Raw genomic sequence first — 21,292 nt, forward strand, 5'->3', positions numbered from 1 at the left:
GACTTATGTTTTGTCCTCCCAGCCCCATCCACATGTGCACATCTGTCTCTTGCCATGGCTTTCTCACTGGTTCATTGTTTCTAACTCTCGGCTTCCTCCTTGTTGCCTTCTTCATCTCTCTAACCTTCTCTTCCAGCCTCACCCCGGCTGTCAAGGTGGAGAAGATGCATCTGAATGTGGACCTCGTCAGCTAAGCTGGTGCAGACTCTCTCTGCCCCCGCCACCACCTCATCCTCCTCCACATCCTCCTCTAGCACCACTGTGAGCTCCAATACTACCACCATCACCACCTCCTCCTCATCAGCCCTTAAACCAGGCCTTAACTGTCCCTCCATACCAAAGCCTCCATTACTGGCCCCGGGTCAAATACCCAATGGCAAGGGCCACCTCACGGTCCACTCTGACAAGAAGCAGGACAGCAGCAGCAGTGCCAGTAGCAGACGTCACGTTAACAAGAAAGTGACAGGTCAGCTGGAGGGGGTTGTGGGAGTATTCTTATAATGTTGTGCTTTCATTATTGTATTATTGTATTAATGTTGTGCTTTCATTATTGTCGCATGCTCGTACAGTGTACTCTTTTATCTTACATTGTGCCAAACACTTGACCCATCAAACATTTGCTCTCACACCAGAGGAGCCGTCTGTCTTTACAACAAAACTATTATGCAAAGTGGCCACAGCAGTTGAATTCTCATGGTGCATGTAAAGTAACAGTTTTCCTTCACTTTGCATTTGCTCTGCGTCCACAGAACGCGAGTTCAATCCAGATGTCCACTGTGGCGTTGTGGATATGACAGCTCGGAAACCATGCACAAGATCTCTAACATGCAAGGTAACCAACGTCTATGCCTTCTGTGCAAAGAAATGATCATAAATTATATTAAAGGTTAGGTCATTGCAAAGTCGATGTGAGGTGCAGTTGAGGTACAAAGCTTACATGAACCTTGGCTAAATATAGTCTAACTTTATTTAGATGTTTTAAGATTTCAGAATAATAGTAGACAGTTTATTTATTTTCAGCTTTCATACAATTGATCACATTGTTTGAAAGTCACACAACTTGAATGACAAACTTGGATTGACCATGAGCTCTGCACTACACGCTCACAATTTCCCTGGCTGCAGTCAGTCTGTGGGCCTCCATTAACCTGCTTTTCCAGTTCAGACTGCAGATTTTCTGTGTCATCACCTTCTGTGCAAAGAAATGATCATAGATTATATTAAAGGTTAGGTTATTGCAAAGTCGATGTGAGGTGCAGTTGAGGTACAAAGCTTACATGAACCTTGGCTAAATATAGTCAAACTTTATTTGGATATTATAAAATTTCAGAATAATAGTAGACAGTTTATTTATTTTCAGCTTTCTTGCAATTGATCACATTCTCAGAAAGTCATTCAAGTTGAATGACAAACTTGGATTGACCATGAGCTCTGCACTACACGCTCACAATTTTCCTGGCTGATGTCGGTCTGAGGGCCTTCTTCATTAACCTGCTTTTCCAGTCCAGACTGTAGATTTTCTGTTTCATTACAACTTTGTGATGGCCACTACAAAAACTTTTCTATGACCTTAAGCTGTGTAGTTACTCTTTCAGAGGTATGCTTAGATACTGAATATCCACATAATTCTGTTCACTATTCACCTTCATACATAACATTGATCATTGTGGGCCAGCAGTTCTATTTTTAGCGCATCTGCCCAGACGACTTTCCCTCCAAAAGGTCACATCTTTGCCACAGGGCTCATTTGCAAACTTTATTTGTACATTTTTAACCTGTCCCAGAGTAGTGGCTTCCTTCTTGTGAACAGCCTTTTAGGTTTAAAGGGTAAGACATCACTGAACTCTTTAATGCTTGTGTTAGTAGTGTTGGAGGAGGTACATCATGGTGATTTCAGAAGGAGAAACTAGGCTTGTGGGAGTCTATAATTTATTTGAATATCTTGATTGATTTCTTTTAATTCCCCATTGTGACACTGAGCCTGAACCAAAATACAAAAACAGGTACACCATTAACTTCCAATAACAATAGTTGTCTGATCTGAAGTTTCTAAAGCAACTTCTAGAAGCTAGCAGGCAGTTTAAATATATAGTATATATAACTTTTTGTATGTGAGCTTTTGACCCCCCTCAGATTTCTCCACATCGTCAAATAAAGTACATGTATTAACTGCATCAACACAGAGTACACATTGAAGTGAATGAGTTTTAATGCCTTGGGCCATGGTGTTTGTAAACTTTTGACCTCAACTGTAGCAAATACTTTTGAAACATGTTTCTGTAATGTAAATGAAAAGAAGTCTGTTACCAGTCTGCAACCCAGATGTGACTAACCATTCCCATGTCCCACTAGACACATTCCTTAAGCCAGCGGAGGGCGGTGCCAGGGCGGAGGAAGCGCTTTGACACATTACTGGCAGAGCACAAGAACAGAGCAAGGGAGCGAGAAAGGGAGAGAGAAGTCCACCAAACCCATTCTCAGCAAACCCCCCCTCTCAGGGACACACACCCCTCCTCGCACCTCACCACTGCCCATGACCCCCATCAGGTGTCTCATGGCAACGGACCCGCCCTAGACGTCACTAAGCCTTTGCCACTCGGAAAGCCTAAATTTCACAGCCCTGGTCTTCCACGGTGAGTGCCGGTTCCTGTTAGAAGTCCAACCGGTTGAGTGCTGCTTCTTCTGGTCCATATTTATCTGTATCATAGAATATCTGCATTATCTATGATTTAATCTCAATGATGGAATGATGAATCTTTATTTATACATGTATGGAAACCAAATAATACAAAACAAAAGCGACAACAGATAAAGAATACAACAATATCAATTCAGTATAAAACGTAACAAAATAAAGTTGGATGATGTATAGCTATTTTATTGGTATCCCTTTTTCAACTGTTTATATTAACATTTAAGCTTGATGACTTGTTCTTTCCATACATATACAAACCATAGGCGTAGTGGATAGTACTTGTACTTCACAACAACAAGGATTAGTTCTCAGTCAAAACTGGAGTTGTGTTGAGTTTATCTGTTCTTTCCATACCATGTGCCCCCTCTCCAATAAAAGCAGATACATATAAGTTAATTCTCTTGTCAGTCCCCCTGATCACTACTGATAAAGATCTGGATTTGGACCCTGAGTGCCTTCAATGGCAGCCCACAGCACTGTGTGTGCACTGTGCTGATGCTAATCGCTAATGCTAGGTACTGTGTGTCTGTCTGTTAGGATTGGTAAAATGCAGAGACTGAATTTCCCTGCAGGGATAATAAAGCATGTTAACCTTTTAACCTTTCCTATGCTATCCCGATTTTATATACAACTCAATACAACATTAACAGTGAAATTTTACATATTCAGTTAAAGGTATAAACAAATATCCCAAGTGAATGCAAATGAATTATCCACAAAGTGTAGAAATAAAGCCAATAATTACCCCACCTCCTCATTCCTATACCTCCTCACAGTTTTACATTAATATAGTTATATAATGACATCAGGACAATATGTTTTCAGTATCAAGAGGTGAACCTCAGTGTCCAATGTTAAATAATTGAAAGCATTTTTTATATATTTTCTTTCGTCTCTTATTATTATTTTTTAATATACACTGTGTCCTTCAGACTAAACAGCAGTCATGGAGGTGGTACCCCCGGAGACCCTGCAGTAGTCCATGAGTCACCACACCATCCACAAACTGCCCCAGATGGTTTTTCACGACCCTCCAGTGATGAGGGCGAGAACGAGGAGCGGGAGGAGAACGCTGACAAATTGGACTGTCACTATTCAGGTTATCACCCTCGACCGGCAGCTGTAAGTATACGCCGTTATCACAGGCCTCTGATAAGCCATATCAGCATCATGTTTTGTCACATGATGGTCATTTTTGGAAATCCACTGGTTGTAAATGCAACTGCCAGTCACAGACATTTGTGTGTTCTCTACCCACCATCTTCCTCCTAGTACTGTACCTTTGGAAGCCGACTGTTTGGGAGGGGTTGTTACTCCTTTGACCGGCGATGGGACAGAGTGCGATGTGCTCTAACCACAATGATGGACAAACACGTCAACTCTCAGATGTGGAAGTAAGTCAGATCCTTCACACACCTCAGACTGAGTCAAATTTCCCTTCAGACTTTGTTAGACTTGTTCTACACACAAGCTTTGTGTGCTGTATCTCCATCCATACATTCTGTCTGTCTGTGCTCAAAAACCCAGGACCTCCCTGAGGGGTCGCCACTTAATTTTTACTGAATTTAAATTAACTACAAGGGAATTCCAAGATAACATACTTCTGCCACAACCCCACAGTACTGTAATTTAATCAACACCCCGTCACACAAGGTTATAAAAGGATTCAAAACTCCAGCCTCTGCCCCTTTTTATTGATCTGCTCAAATTTAATAGGTACATGCCCTACCCTTCCATCAAAGAATCAAACCGGACTCATGTGAGTGATCACACAGCCTACTGGCAGGCTGCAACTGCTGAAGAAATTCAACAAGCAAGTTTAATAAGAGCTTAAATGTCCACATTATGTAAAGAGGATTATTGAAAAAGAGAAGAACAATGGCCTTTGAGCCAGACCAGTACACCCTGGTGTGAAGTATTTTTGTGTGCAAATAACACTCATATCCTGTGTTTTGCTTGTTGTTTTGTTGCTCCTCAATTTTCTGCTCTGAACAACAAAGTCAGCAATAATTGTGACATTCATGGATCAAAAATCTGATTGATAGGTTACCAGTGCCCTAAAGACATAAGACTCCTGTAAAGCCCCTTTTCAGTAAGAATCACAAAGTTACTTGAATTTTTTAAAGTGAGTATTGTAAATTTGTACGTTTTCTTTTTAGAGCAAGAACAAAATTTGCACGCCAGTAGCTACTGCGCACTAACTTAATCTAATAATTTTCTTCTTCTACTTTTGTTATATTATCTGGCCCCCATAAGATTACTTACCCACAGCGATGTGTATGTTTTGATTCTTTACTCCAAAGTTGGGGGAAAACCTACTCCATGAAATATAACTGTAAAACGATCTTTTAAGCGAACCTAATGGTGAGCAGGTTTGAGTTGATCTTAACTAATGAGTTTCACTTCTTGTTTTAGGAAAATCCCCTTGGCCTTGGAGAACTCCTCCTCTGTTGCACCTACCCATAGGACAAGCACAAATTATCACGGTAGCACTCCCTCTTCAGGCTTCCTGGGCCCCCCTGCCACCTTGCCCCAGACTCCCTATAGCCAATCCTATGAGGGCAAGTCAGTGCTCTCCTATGGGACCACCTTAAATGCCCGCAGCTCCCCTCAGGGCGGGGCTGAGCACCCGGCCTACGGCACCACGCAGGCCCGACAAGTGTCTTCGTCGCCGCAGATGCCTTCAGCCCACTCGTCCTCATCCTCTTCTTCAGCTCCCTCCCTTGCCTCAGGCCGGGCGCTCAAGTCCCGTTCCTCTAGCAGCAACACTACCAAGTCAGCATCGTCCTTCAGGCCCAAAGAGATCTCCTCTGGCTCCACCACACCTGTCATCCCTAACTCGACTAGTGGGGGCAGCAGTGGAGCCAACAGTAACAGTAGCAGCACGAGCTTCAGCTCGGGGAAGAAGAGGAAGAACAGCTCTCTCCTCTCTTCATCACACGGCTCCTCTGAATCCTCCTCTAATGCCAACTACTCTTCCTCCTCCTCCTCTTTCAAAAGAACTGTGCAAATGTCGGCAGCTCAGGGAGCACTTACCACCACAGCTCACTAGGACCTTCATCCTCATCGTCATTATCCTCCTCCCATAGTGGAGTCCACAGCGTGGGGCTTAACTGTGGCCCCACCGTGCGGACCAACTCCCTTAGTCTCAAGGCTGAGCCTTCCGGAGGTTCAGCTGGTGGCTCCTCAGGGCCACCAGCAAGAGGGCCTCCGTCAGGCAGCCCAGCAGAGTCCATCAAGCGCATGAGTGTGGTGATGAACAGCAGTGACTCCACCCTCTCCCTGGGGCCATTCGTCCACCACCAGTCCTCATCTTCATCTGACCACCACACCAGCTTCAGCCACCACTCCTCAGATGGACGCCTGGAGGGAAAGAAGCGCAAAAACTCTCCTGCCTCCAGCAGTGTTAATAGTGGAGGTGGGGGAGGAGGGCTTGGAGGAGGGGGGCCAGGACCAGGTAGATCCAAGGTGGCCAAGTCGCCTGCAATTAACAACATCCATGGGAAGCATGGGCGGAGCATTCCAGGGACGCCGGGGCTCCCCAACAACTCTCATTTACATCAGGTAGGATTTGTTCTGTACCGAGCAGAATGTGATTTAAATGAGAGATGTGATGTGGATCAGAGAAAATACTGTAAGAAGTTTTTCATAGCAAAAAGAACACTGGACACATTTTCAGATTCAAGACTTTGATTACAACTTCATACAGTAATGAATGATGCAGTTTAGATTTAATTTTATGTAAAATGTAACAAATAATGGGTAAGAAAACAAATACGAACCAGTAAACACAAACCATTCAGCAAAATATCATTGAACAAACGGTAAAGAGGAACACTTCATGGACCTCCAGGCAGTAATGACAAATAGTAAAAGAGATGCTCTTTGGTGAAAGAGATGCTCTTTGGTGAAAGAGGTGCTCTTTGGTCAATGCACAAAAAATACAAAAACCAAGGCACTCTTATAAATTTAAAATGCCTTTATTAATTATGGCAAGTCTCAATGGACCTCACTGAGCCTCAGTGCATTTCAGCCTGCTGGCCTTCATCAGGGGTCAACCCTAACCCTCCTCCTGATGAAGGCCAGTAGGCTGAAACACACTGGGGCTCAGTGAGGTCCATTGAGACTTGCCATAATTAATAAAGGCATTTTAAAATATAAGAGTGCCTTGGTTTTTGTGTTTTTTGAGCAAAATCTCATTTGACTAAATATGTATTTTCATAATAGAACATGTCTGAAAAGGATTAGAAAGAAATATAAAATTCAGTAAAAAAAAAAAAAAAAAAAAAAATATATATATATATATATATATATATATAATTCAGTAGTCCACACACCACAAAACTGAAATAAAGACCTTAATGTTTATTGTATTCACATATATGTTGTCATAGTTTAAGAACAAAAACGTCATCAACAAAAATCTATTAAAATACATGTGTTCTTCAGAATACAGGATATAACCCCCCTCTCTGTCTGAAAACACTTGTTTTGTGCATGTTGTGTGTGCTACCAGGAGTTAAATCCAGTTGCCCACTAACCTTAGTACTTAATGTTCAATCCCATGTTAAAGTGTCCCACTGATTCCCACTGTACTCTCAGTTGGCAAACCAATACCGCACACAGGTGAAAACTGTAAAGCAGTTTCAGTTTGGATAAAAGCTTTTCACAAATGCTGACAGTTTGGTGGAATATGTTGAAACTTGATCATAGGAAACAACATGCTGTCATTTTATCAGTTGAATGTATTTTAAAAGGTGCAGAATCCAGACTTTTACATAGTTGATTCTGTAGATATGGAGACATTTCCACATCTGTATTTACTATTGCAGTGCCTGCCACTAATGCCAGTTTAGAATGTACAGTAGTAGAACTCTGGCTTTGAGAGGCAGTTAATATTTGACCCAGGCTAGTTTGTGGAATATTTAACCACCATTTTGACGATGCTTTTTGTCCCCTTTCTTCTCTACAGCCAAAGGCTCGTCCTTGACAGCGGTGTCCGGCTTCTGTGTGTGGAACCGGCAGGCGGACGGGGAATAGTCCGGGGCAGTCTACATACTGCTCTGGTCTGCACGAGGCCTTCTAAAGTCAAACCCACATTACTCTCAGCTTCCCACAATCCTCAGGGTGGAGATGATCTGGACTGCCCAGTGAAGTCAGTGTGGTCCTTACTAATTCTCCCAAAGCCATGTGTGGGGTGGGGTGGTGGTGGCAGTGGCAGCACTGTATGGGGATAAATCACATGTGGAGCGCCAGGGGTCTAAACAGCGAGCCAATGACCCTCCCACACTAGTGTTTTCCCAGTATTCTGAGAGGTCTTCCTGTCTGGTTGGAAGTAGGAGGAGCAGTAGAAACAGCCATGGGTCTCTGTGGTTTAAAGCTCACTGACTGGCGCAAGCTGTGCGCAACACGCTGTCATGACGCTGAGCAACTGGGGAGACAGCAAGCCCGATCTCTTCCGTGTTTATTACAGAATGAGTGTGTGTGAACGTGCGTGCGTGTACGAGTATATTTTCTCATGTCAGATTCTGCTGGACTACTGGAATTTCCAATTTACTTACACCCCCAGCGCCTGATCTCAGAAGCCTTGGAAGGAGAGCAGGAGGACCAGCAAACTTTTACTTGCAACACCTTAAACAACACACAATCACCTTGTGGTTTCACCTTTTGTTAGTTTGACTCTCTCTGGTGACGCATTGAGTAACTTCAGCTTACAGGCTGCGTGTGGGCTGAGATCAGCCGAAAGGGACGACCTGGTCAATTCTTTATTACCCAGAATAATTATGCAAGTGTTACCTTTTTATGATTTCTTATGAGCTTTTACACTGAACTACAAAGAGTCTTTGTAGGTGTGGTGAAGACAGTAGTGCTTTCAAATGTGAAAAGGATGCCTGATGTGCCCATTTGATTAAATCTTTTGTCAAAGGATAGCTTGGTCTTAAGGACACCTGTTAATTTTTCTGAATCTTTTCATTGTGCAGAATGATAGCCACAGCAGACCTACCCCCAACTGTGAACAGCACTAAATACCTACTTTTCTCCACAGGCACTGCTTACTTGTCCACAACGCTAGCCAAAAGCTGTTGTCAGCTTTGCCAACTACTTTTTTTTGTACCTAAAAGGTGGGCAGTCTCGCCCATGAAGCGGTGATAGTGCATCGCCTGTGTGGATTTAACAAAAATCTGTGCAAACTGTATTATTCTCGTTCTCCCTCGAGAGTCATTTACCCATACAGCAGTGTGACATCCACAGCTGTGTGTGTGCAGATGTGAATTGTAATTTTTTTCTCCTACAATGGGAATCAGGTATGGTACGTCTTAACTGGAGCAAACTTATGCACGTCACCTGTCTTCTGTGGGTATGATTGTCTCTCCTATGCGTAACCACTACCCAAGCTCTGGATGTTAAGTTTTGATGCCTCACCTTAACACTATGTTGGTGTGTACTGAGAAAAGATTAGTCATAGATGAATGGATATCCAGGCATTATACTCTATTCCTTTGTCAAAATGGAGTCTTAAATCAGGCAATACTTGCCCATCTCGTCGGGATATTTGCTCACTTTGAGTGGTCTCGAGTGGGTGTAATAGTGCGAGATTCATAGAGATGGCTTCACGGGACATATTGAAACTTTTGGCATATTTATGGAACCTCCACTGATGTCAGATATTGTGGAACGTAGAGGAAACAATTTTTAAAGAAAACCTAATTTAGCTTTTTTCTTGTAGCCTATGTATCAAACAAGTTTTGAAGTATCCACATTTGAGAATACATATTTTGTTAACAAATTGTACATAGTTAAATATGTATTTTTGCACAGGCATTTTTCTTACGCGCAGAATTTTTTGGTACAATTTAAAGAAAAGAAAAAAAGAGGTAAAAAAAAATAAAGAAGAAAAAGTCATTATTTATTTAGAAAAAAAAAGATTAAATGTCAGAGAACTTGATTATTTGAAGTGGTTCACTGCCAAGTCTATATGATGCAATACGCCTATATGTAGAAGCTGAAGCATCTCATGAATCATGTACTGAGATCCTTTTAGGAACAAAGGTGAAGTGTTGCCACTGTAGCATGTGTCTGTATGACAGAGGATACCTTTATTCACTTTTCAAGGTCTCAATCACACGTGCTTTTACAACACATTTTACGTTGCCTATGAATCAACACAACAGAAAAATGTTATGATGTGATCCAGTTAGCCTGTGATTATGAAATGTCCCGCAGGCTTTAAAGCTGTGCCCGTCGTCGAACCAATTTCCACGACATACAATGGCAGATGGAGTACCTTAAACACATTTCATGATTGAAACACTTATGTTCTTTTGTAAGGCTGAAGGGACTAAAGCAATCATTGCAAGGAAGAGGAACACTTCAAACAGTCCAACTGCTTGCATTATCGTTGCCAAACTAGTAATTTGAATTACAGCTTTTAAAGAAATTGTTTGCAGCTTTTAAAAGAAATATCAAATTAAGAAAGTGCCTGAATTAGTTTCACCCTGACTGTTTGAGGACAGCATTGTTTGGGTTGTTTTACCTTACTTGAATGTTCGAAGTGGTTAGGAGCTTGTTTTTAATCTGCCTATGAATCCTAAATGTGGTAAAACCTGAGCTTGTCAGCTGCCCAGTATGAAATACTTAGTGTTATTATTTTTTTTTGGGGATGTTTTAGTTTTAAGCCTCGGTATGCGGCTTACACCCCCTCTGGTTTACTGGGATTTGTACGTGAAACCTTCAATCAAGTGTTTTGTTTACCCTCAAACTTCACTGACATCTTCACATCGTCTCCAGAATATGGAAACGTTTAGATGTCCTTTTTTTTATTAGCACCATAGACTTGGAATGTGAAAGTGAGAGAGAATACAGCTTGTTTCTGGGAGGAAAAAGTAGATCCACCATTCATTATGTAAAAGCGTGTATAGATTTTTTTTTTTTTGTATACATTATCAAATCATTTTCAGCTGGACTTATGTATTGGCTGCTATGTAATTCATGAACAAAACATAGGTTAGAATTAATATTTAAAGAAAAAAGATTGTATAGTATATTTGTTTTGTAACAAGTTTCTGTAAATAAAATAATTTATACTGCTATTTATATGAAATGATGTCTCTGCCTCATTCTTAATCAGCATTCCTACAGGTTTCATTTAAGACTTTTTAAGACCGACTTGGAACAGAACTTCATGCCCATTTCACAGCCGTTGCCCTCCACTCATGTCATCCAGGTCGAGAATGATCTTTCCTCCAACCAGGCATCATTAAATTTCCACTTCTCTATGCTTACTAACAGCTACAGGTGTGTTGGGCTGAATGTTCTGTGATCATTGCTCACTGGGGGTGTGTGTGTGTGCAAAGTTAGTGATAATTACCCCGCCTCCTGAAGGGGAGGCAAGGGGTATTGTTTTTGGTTGTTTGTTTCTGCGTTTAACAGCCTAGCAACAAAACTATTGGTTGAATTCACACCAAATTGGGTTTATAGATTGCCAGTGACCCAAAATAGATGTCATTACATTTTGGGAAAAGTAGTTCAAAGTTCACATTTTTTTTCTCCCATTTACCTATAATGGGAAAAATTTCAAATGTCTATAAAAATAGTTTGTTTCAATTTACTTCAAACCTGCCACATATATCGAGGCAACAGCACATGCATAGATATGACATGAGCTGGACCAATGCCAAACTAAGCTACAATATGTGCGAGAGGTGGTGTTTGTTGTGCCTGTCACCACTTGTTGGTTCCTAATTTCAATATACAGGGTGTCCCATAAGTCTCCATACATAAGAGACATAATACATATGGTTCTAACATGTATTTCTTTATATTTCTTTTTTATAGTTCTTCAGCAGTGGAGGACACGCATTGAAATGTGTTCCCGACAAAATGGCAGTCATATAGAGCATATTATATAAATAAAAATGGTTTATGTCAAGAAACGTTTATTTTTCCTATGTATGGAGACTTATGGGACACCACGTAAATTGTCAGGTTGGAACTGAGTCAACTAATGTTACTTTCTTTGCATCTTGGACACCTAACACACATTTTAACACAATACAGGCAACATAACTTAAGACCTGCCATATCAACTTTAGTACCTTTTAAAGACTTAACCCTTTCATGCATAGTGGTCACTACAGTGGACAGTTACTCTACAGTTTTACTCTTGTATATTCATGGGTTTTGTTGTTTTAGTTCCATATCAACCAACACAGTGGACACTTATGCATCATCTCATGAACTGCAATTCATACCACTATTGTAACTTTGCTGTTCTTGATTGGTTCTCGAGTGGAAATCAATTGTTAATATTTATTTTTTGCATATTATCTCCATGAAGTGAGTAATAACTAGTATTAGAATATGTTAAAATGTGAGAAACATCAGATTAGCTGCATTAAACATGGTTTCATTTCACTGTTTTCATATCACTTCATGATATTGGGTTTTAAATACATGTTTCTTTGCTTCAAGAATAAAATTCATGGTGTAGCTGAGTGGACATTTTTGTAACTCCATGAAAAACAGGTTGATTTAAAAAAAAAAAAAAAAATCAGTTTTTTTTATGCCTAAAGAGGAATAAAAACACTCAGGAAAAAAAAAAAAAAAAATCTTGATTAAGGTTCTCATAATTCATGCATGAAAGGGTTAAGGTTTTAAATGCAGATTTGTAAATTCAAGACTCAAGACTTCTAAGACCCTGCAGGAACCCTGTAAATACAAAAGCCTCTTGAACTCCAACTTCAACAGTTAAACAAATTTTTTATTATATACACAATATAAGAGTGACTTTGTCAGACAAACTACAGGTTTGGGTATTCCAAGAAGAATGCAAGCCCCCTCCCCGCCCCTTTTTGCTGTAAAGACAAAAATATGGCCCCTGTGGTTACATGTTGATGACTCTTGACAACTTCTGGACTCTGTTGAGCAGTAGGTCTCCCTTCTTAATGGTTTCTTGGTACTGCCAGTTTTTACTATCAGGTCTGTGAGGAAGAGCAGCATAAGATTAGAGTTCTGACAGGGATTATTCAGTAAGCGTCTGAGAGTATAGAGGCTTAAACAACATTAATTTTACCTGTTGGTTTCCACAATCTCATTAACTTTGTCGATTTACAGTGGAGACGCCCAGCAGCTATGAATCGGGACAGTTCCCTGAGGAAGAACAAAGTTTAGTTTGGTTAAAGAAAACAAATGCCAATAACAATGCAACACTCATCCAAACACAAAAAAACAAAGAATCTAAACCTGATGTTCTCTGAAGCATTTCGATGGCCAAAATACAAAACCTCCTATCTGAAAAAATCACTTTTTTCAGGAAACGAAAAAAAAAAAAAATGTGGATCCTGGAGAATTCTGTTGGGTTTCTGTAAATTGGCTTAGAGTCTGGTTTTGACCAACTCTATATGTAAAGTGTCATGAGATAACTTTTGTTATGATTTGGCGCTGTATAAATAAAATTTAATTGATTGATGGTTTAGTTTTATTATAGTATGGTCTTTGTTGTTGTTGTCAGGTGACCTTCATGTCATAAGAAAGGGTGGGATTATCTTGCAGATGGACTGAAAATGTGGGGTCATCCTTGTTCTCACCATTTAATGTGAAAACTCAAAATCTAAAAATTTGCAGATAGGAGGTTTTGTTTTTTGGCCATCGATTTGGAATACACAGATGATTTTGAAAAACACACACCATGTTTTAGACCAAGGACACCAATTTGCTGCGAGCAAGATTGAAGTTTACATTTATTGAGTCTCTGAGTTTGGGCTGTTGTCCAAATTCAGTGTTCCTTCAAATGCTTAGAAGTTAATGTGGGCAATGCTAACGCATCATGGTGGCTGTGTTTCTATGTAATTGACATGCAAATATGGAATTAAAATAGAAAGTGAGAATTAGGCATGTTTTTATCTCCTGATTTTGGCTCGTAGGCTATGTAGTGTCGTAAGAAGGCAGCGTTAGGGGCTCTGCTACACATGGCTGTTTTTCATCAGTCCATACTATCAGCCATGTGTTCACACCCTCTAGAAATATGTAATGGAAAGCTGCTACATGAAAACTTGTTGGAAAGAAGTGTCTTCATAATAGTGAAGTTTTCTTGCTTGCTTTTATTTTCTTCCATTACCGTTTCAATCCAACTAAAAAAATACAAGTACAACTAGAAGCACTCGGAGAGCGCAGACCTCCGCCAAGGCTGATCAGTGGCCCCCCACGTGGGCCCCCCCACCCCTGATCACCACCAAAATTTAATCATTTCTTCCTTATCCCATTTCCAACAAACCCTGAAAATTTCATCCAAATCTGTCCATAACTTTTTGAGTTATGTTGCACACTAACGGACAGACAAACAAACAGACAAACAAACAAACAAACAAACCCTGGCAAAAACATAACCTCCTTGGCGGAGGTAATAATAATAATAATAATAATAATAATAACTAGAAGCACTCGGAGAGCGCAGACCTCCGCCAAGGCTGATCAGTGGCCCCCCCTGTGGGCCCCCCCACCCCCGATCACCACCAAAATTTTATCATTTCTTCCTTATCCCATTTCCAACAAACCCTGAAAATTTCATCCAAATCTGTCCATAACTTTTTGAGTTATGTTGCACACTAACGATCAGTGGCCCCCCCTCGTGGGCCCCCCCACCCCCGATCACCACCAAAATTTAATAATTTCTTCCTCATCCCATTTCCAACAAACCCTGAAAATTTCATCCAAATCTGTCCATAACTTTTTGAGTTATGTTGCACACTAACGGACAGACAAACAAACACAGACAAACAAACAAACAAACCCTGGCAAAAACATAACCTCCTTGGCGGAGGTAATGATGGACAAATATGAAAATTAACTACATTAAAAAAAAAAAAAAAAAAAAAAATTGGTGGAGTCCTTGATGCAATGCAACACTATCCTGTTATAGAATCATGACACTACAAAGAGGACTACAGTACTGTTAATCTGTCTGACAAATAAGAAAAGGAAATCTGTATAAATTCTAGTAGACAGTATGGACCTAATTGGACTAGTACTGTTACAGATCAGCTCATGTGCTGTACAAGATGTACTGGAGATGACAACTCCAAATTTTTCTCTTTGTTTTAGTGCAAAAAAGTAAAATTACACTATGAAAATGTTTACATCTATAAACTATTCTTTCACCAAAAAATGTGAATAACCTGAACATTCATGAACAAACTGAAATTCTTAAGAAAAATAAGTGCAATTTTAACATATCTCAGTTTCTCATTTAAACATGTGTATTACAGATCACAGTGGATCTACAAATGCACAAATCATTTAGTAACAGGCCTCAGGAAGTGAAAAATACAGCATTTCACTTTATGATCAAAACAACTTGACTGTCAATGTCCTCTGTGTAATGTATGCACTTTCTTTTGCAAATTCATCCTGTGGGAAGGCCTGAACCTCTTTGGAGGACCGGTTTTGACCTGAGGGCCATATATTTGACGCCCCTGGTCTATGAAGTATGAGTACTCACTGGTCAATGAACTCTGTGCTGACACCGAAGGCCTCAGCCATGTAGCCCAGGGTGAGGGAGCGGTAGGACTCCAGCAGCTGGCTGTAGGCCTGGATCCTCATCTCCCTCACATAGTAGCGGTAGTGTGGTGCAAACAGCCAGTCCTTCTTCATCTCCTGCTCCACCATTGCTGTGGCACAAAGAGGAGAGGATTTTAGGTTATTTAAGAGCCAATTTGTTATCTTTCACATTTTCATTAATAACTTAAGGACTGAGACCAAATGTGATTGAATTTGCTTCCTCACCTAGAGACTGAAAGAAGACAGAGTAACGACACTCGTAGAGGGAGAACAGATACTGACGAACAGATGGAAGACTGTGCAGAACCTCCAAGATCTCTGCTCCCTTTATTACCTAAAAAGAAACATGTAACATTAGATACTCCTAACCTACAAATGTGCAAATAGAAAAATACATTTGTAGTGAGTAAACACTCTCTCCCTAACCTTTTCACGCAGGTCAGGCCTTTTGAGTGCAATCATGCAGACGTAGACGGTGTAAGTAACAAAGGTCTTGTAATCCATGAGCTCATATGAAGTAAAGGTGGAAACGGTGTCAAGGAACAGCTCTGCTGCCTGCTTGAAGTCCCTTATGGCCACGCAGTACAGACCCTGGTAGACCTTCAGACGATTCCTCCTGTCCCAATCTCCACCTTCCTCAATAAGGCTATAAACAAAAGAACAGTGCAACGAGTGAGTGCTGAGGAATTCCTGAAAAACTGTAGTGGATGATTACACACAACATTATAGCTGTTACCTCTTGGCTTTCTCCGAATTACGTGTGATAAGGTCACTATCCATGTAGAAAAGGCCAATCCTCAGCAGGTAGAAGACGATGTCTAGTCTGTGACCCAGAGCCACAGTCTTGTCATACGTCTTCCTGAAGGCTGTTAAGGCACCCTCCTGAATTTAAAGAGAAAGTGAAAAATCTGAGACCAAGTACCAACATTTGTCATTACCTAACGTCTTCATTTTGCTTAATATTTTCCACAGCTTTACATTAACAGGATTATCAATTGCTACGTCTGATTTGCGTGATTTTACTACTAAAAAAGTAGAGCTGGGAGATAAAACAATTATGATGTTCATGTGATATAATTTTATAATGTGATAAATGATATTATAATACCTTTTCTTTTATCTCCACAGTTTGATTTGTTTATACTGTCAGCAAAAACACAAAATGTTTTCATCTTGCTGAAAAAGAATTGAAATTGTACACAAAAAATAAATAAGCCCTAAATCGGAATCAGACACTGTGGGTGTGTTTATGTCTTTAAGCTTTTTCTTATGTCTTTTACATTTGTCTTATATCTTCAAGTTTCTTTCATCCTTTCATCATTCTCTACGTAATGTTGTTTTTGTAATTTTCTGTTGCAACTTCTATGAATATTTCATAACCACAAATAACCATGAGAATTCTTCAGCTATTACATAAATGATGATTTGACATTTACTGGGATCATTATTAACATCAAGTCTTATGGAAGTTTTAGTCACATGACCAAGCCCCTTAAGAAAGTCAAAGCTGCATACCTTTAAAATATAGTTATAAAGCATTTTAACAGTATTAGATATGAAATAAAAGTTGTTTTCACACTCCTGAACAAATATCAAGAAAAGCTGTCTCCAGACAACACTTTAACAGCCACTTACTACTTTACAATAAGATCAGATAAGGATTTCTTCCACACGTCTACACAGTCATAAACTTATGAAAAATTTGCCAGTGATTTTTAAGGTATACTAAGATGATAATAATATAATACTCTACCTTGTCTCCAATTCTGATCAGATATTCAGCTTTGGCCATCATGGCGTCTCGAATCTCACTCTCTCCCAGGTTCTTCTCGGCGTCTTCCAGGACATCATCCAGGCGTTTCAGCTCCTCTTCGTTGGCCTTCTTCATTTTGCTCAGGAGGTCACTGTCCAGCTGCCACTTCAGCTCTTTACACAGACCCTCATAGTACGGAGCCATGTCTACAGCAGACGTAAAAAGACAATACTTTACATCACAGGTGTCAAACATGCGGCCCGGGGGCCAAATCCGGCCCGCCAAAGGGTCCAGTCCGTCCCTTGGGATGAATGTGTGAAATGCAAAAATTACACTAAGATATTAACAATCTTTTTAGTTCAGGTTCCACATTCAGAGCAATTCAATGTCAAGTGGGCATGATTCAGTCAAAAACTATTATAATAACATGTAAATAATGACAACTCCAAATTTTTCTCTTTGTAAATGTAAATATTTTCATGTATATACACTAAAACAAAAAAATGTGAATAACCTGAACAAATATGAACAACCTGAAATGTCTTGAGAAGTAAGTCCAATTTTAACAATATTTTGCTTGTTACTAAATGTTTTGTGTTTGTAGATCCACTGTGATCTGTAAGTTATAATGTACATGTGTAAGTGATAAACTGAAGCAGAATATTGTTAAAATGACACTTATTTTTTCAGTTTGTTCATGTAATTCATATTGTTTGAAAGAACAGTTTGTAGATATAAATCTTTTCAGAATGTAAATTTACTTTTTTCTGCTCTAAAACAGAGAAAAGTTTGGATTGACATTATTTATATATTATTATGTTATTATTTTACTGGTTTGGCCCACTTCAGATCAAATTTAGCTGAATGTGGCCCCTGAACTAAAATGAGTTTGACAACCCTGCTTTACATATTACTTACATTAACCGTGAGCAGCTTTACGTAAGTGCAAACTTGTGGTAAGAGAAAAACTTTTCAGTCTCTAAGTGAAGTATCTCTTGTGATAGCTTAACTTACCCAACATGCTACTTTATGTTTGCATGTTGGCTAGCTCTCGTCAGCTAAATACAAGGACTAAAGTGCCAGTTTACCTAAATGTGAAATACTGTGGATTTTAGGCTGTATGTATGACGTGCACGGTGTCAAAAAAATATATAATTATACACTAGTGTCAGTATAAATGTTCGTACTCTGACTAAGGCTAATTGTACACCGCTGGTGCAGTGATGTGCTAACTCACTGTTAGCTTTGATAGCATCCATGAGCTCCGTCTTCACTTTAGCATCCTGTCGGTGTCCGTCCATCGTGAGCAGAAACTTCAGCTGGGCTATCCTCAGGTCGGGGTTCTTGGGCAGACCCTCTTCCTCTAGATTCTCCAGCGGCATTTTTATTCTAAAATATAAAAGCAACTACACAAACAAAATGCTTTCTTTGTGTTGACAGAAATCCGCTCTGGCCAGACTCTGCTAGTCTACGATGACTACGGAAAACACTGGTCTGTGTGTTGTTTCCGCCGGACTGTTAGTCAACGACAGAAGAAGGAGCCTATGCGGAACTAGCACCTTTGAGTGTACTGCCCCCTGCAGGACAGGAGGTGAACAGCACCTCCAGCAAACTGAAAGTACTGCAGCCAATTTATGAGCATTAGACATTTTATAACTTGAATTTTGGTGACTTTTATGCATCCATTTAAACCCTGATAACTTTGTCTGTTCTTGAGGGTGTGTAAAAGGATAAAAAAGGCAGGAAACACATATAATTTGATCGAATAATAATTATATTCAATGGTCAAGTAATGGTTTTTAATTTTACCATGGTGATAATGCAAACTTTTTTTTTTCTTTTTAAATAAGTAATTCATCAACTTTATATGTTACATTTTGGTTCACAAAGATAGAATGCAGTGTGTAAACTCAAGCCTGAGGTTGCTTTAAGTATACCTCCACACATGAAAATACACAATAAACACACAGTAATTAAGCACAGGATTTGGATCAGTACTTATTATGAGCCTCTACCTGAGGCTTGTCAATAATTTTTATAACAGGACAGAAATCATCAGATCAGTGCAAACCCTAAGAGGGATATACAATCATAGCCAAACATTATGACAATGGCAACAATTTTTGTTTTTGCAAACTTTGCACTTTCACTACTTCTAGATTACAAAAGTATTTGTTTCTAAGGTACATTTAACATCAGTTTTTGAAGCTTCAAACACTTTTACTGTTAAATAAATGACATTTTTGGGTCAGTTTGTGTCACTGCGAAAACTTTGACTAAAACTGTCTGTGCATTCAGGCATTTTCTGCTTTTTTCAGGATCAGCTTTTCTCCTTAATCCCTCTATTTACATAAACACAGGGATGACTTTTTCCTCTGTTTTCTTTTTTTGTTATTTATCCCCCTCCTAACAAAGATCTTCATGACAAATTTAAAATGTATTATTAGTATTTTAGCCTTTCGTCACATTGTCTTTGAATGAACACAGATGCAAACATAAAAATATGTGGACTTTTTTTTTTTTTTTTTTTTGTAACAAACCATGATATATAAGTATTTGCCACTGCAATGGATAAAAAGGCAGTCTGATTAGGTTCATGCTGTCTACTGAAAGTATAAAGATTTCCTGTTCTTTTTTGTCAGACAGATAGAAAAAGTTGATTTTTACCTTGACATGTTTCGCCTACATCCTGCAGCCTTCCTCTGAAGGGTCACTTAATGTTACTGTGACATGTCATTGTCAGCTGTTTTATCCAGGTTTGCCAGACAACAGGGGACGATTATGCCCCCTGCTGCTCAGCAGGAAGCGGGCCCCGAGGACCATGAACAGGGATGAGGTGTCCTACACCTTACCCCACACCTGGGATGCTGTCCTCTGTGGGATGCCAGGCAGCAGGGGGCATAATCGTCCCCTGTTGTCTGGCAAACCTGGATAAAACAGCTGACAATGACACGTCATAGTAACATCAAGTGACATCAAGTCAAGGTAAATAATCCACTTTTTCTATCTGTCGGGTAAAAAGATGTCGTCAAAACGTCTTAAAAGCTGACACTGGTATTATATCACCTGATACCAGTGTCTGACCAATATACCAGTGTGTCCCCACTTAAAAGTATTTCATGACACACTCTACTGTTAAAAACTGCACTTCCTAGTCCCTGAAAGGCAGGACCTGGCCTCACCTATAAAGTCACATCCAACTGTATAAGAGGATGGATCAAACCAGCTGCAGCCTCTTCCTTTGTCTGAGTGAGACTGATTTTAGCCAAATGACTGGATCAGTAGATGCATGTTTGAGTAAGTTACCTTTTATGTTGTGGTTATTTGATTAAATTTCCTCAAGACTAGTTTGGAATTACATTGTTAATTGAATTATTGTTTTTTTTTCCCCTTTTGTTTAAGCTTTTCATCATCTCTATCCATCATGAGTGGAAATCTGTAATGGCTCCTGCTTAAGAACAGTAATGAAACCATCAAACTTCATCCCTGACCACCTCATACCTGTCCGTGTACCAATGCAGAAGCTGTAAGGATCTCAGTCTCAACCAACCCTTTATGTCCTCCTACACAGTTTATAGACTCTATGTTTCTGCATTATGTCTAAACATCTTCAAACATTTATGGACAGTTAAAACACATTGTACGTGTTTGTTTTGGAATTATCTACAGAGGCAGACCACAGCATGTTTTGGCCATAAACAATTAAAATATTGATCAAACCTATTAGAGAGGAGAATCAGACTTTGGAAAACAAAATATAGAATTATATGTTTATTACATATTTTTTATTAAGTTAGAAAAATGTTTCAAATGCTTGGCTTTAGTGTACCGTTTAATTATTTAGTCACAACTGAGTTAGCATAAGTTAGTATTGGTGTAACTGGGGTCACTTTTTTCCCTTCTTTTATATAGATAAATTAAATCAACAAACTATTCTAATCCTGTCTGTGCATTTATTTGTATAGGAGTTGGAGTGGACATATCACTATAGATCCTTCTTTTTTTTTAATTTTTTTTTTTATTTTTTTATTTTAAATTATAACCAACACAAAGCAGAGGCATATTTTTCACATTGGCTGTTTTGTCAGTGATTTTCAATGTGCTCTGAAAAGTATCAATGTAATCCTCAGGTATTCTGAAACTAAAACTGAAACATCCAGGCAGAAATATTTATAAATTTATAGAATAAACTTGATCAAATCCATTGCACATTACGTAACATCCACACTGGAGGTCCTGGTAGAAGAATGTTTCAGAGTGCATCTTGGTCATTGTATTTGTCATCGAAA

At 39.5% G+C, this 21,292-nt stretch overlaps 2 protein-coding genes across 2 annotated transcripts in view; one reads left to right on the forward strand and one right to left on the reverse strand.

Annotated features, from left to right (window-relative positions):
• The window catches only part of LOC115419705 (ataxin-7-like), a 33,447-nt gene extending 22,651 nt beyond the window's left edge, over window positions 1–10,796 (forward strand). Inside the window, 9 exon segments of the mRNA XM_030134654.1 lie at window positions 137–182; window positions 184–466; window positions 750–832; window positions 2,353–2,633; window positions 3,628–3,817; window positions 3,968–4,089; window positions 5,111–5,684; window positions 5,687–6,259; window positions 7,668–10,796. Of these exon segments, the coding sequence (XP_029990514.1) occupies window positions 137–182; window positions 184–466; window positions 750–832; window positions 2,353–2,633; window positions 3,628–3,817; window positions 3,968–4,089; window positions 5,111–5,684; window positions 5,687–6,259; window positions 7,668–7,685 (2,170 nt within the window). The 3' untranslated portion in view covers window positions 7,686–10,796.
• Window positions 10,797–12,543: 1,747 nt separating this feature from the next.
• On the reverse strand, window positions 12,544–18,508 carry psmd6 (proteasome 26S subunit, non-ATPase 6). Its single transcript, XM_030135369.1, is given in 9 exon segments — window positions 12,544–12,675; window positions 12,768–12,801; window positions 12,804–12,844; window positions 15,192–15,360; window positions 15,476–15,584; window positions 15,677–15,896; window positions 15,987–16,132; window positions 17,004–17,209; window positions 18,241–18,508. Coding segments are annotated over 9 exon segments (1,167 nt in total). The 5' UTR covers window positions 18,386–18,508; the 3' UTR covers window positions 12,544–12,578.
• Between the last annotated feature and the right edge of the window lie 2,784 nt (window positions 18,509–21,292).

The sequence above is a fragment of the Sphaeramia orbicularis genome, chromosome 5, assembly GCF_902148855.1.
Source record: "Sphaeramia orbicularis chromosome 5, fSphaOr1.1, whole genome shotgun sequence".
Lineage (NCBI taxonomy): Eukaryota > Metazoa > Chordata > Actinopteri > Kurtiformes > Apogonidae > Sphaeramia > Sphaeramia orbicularis.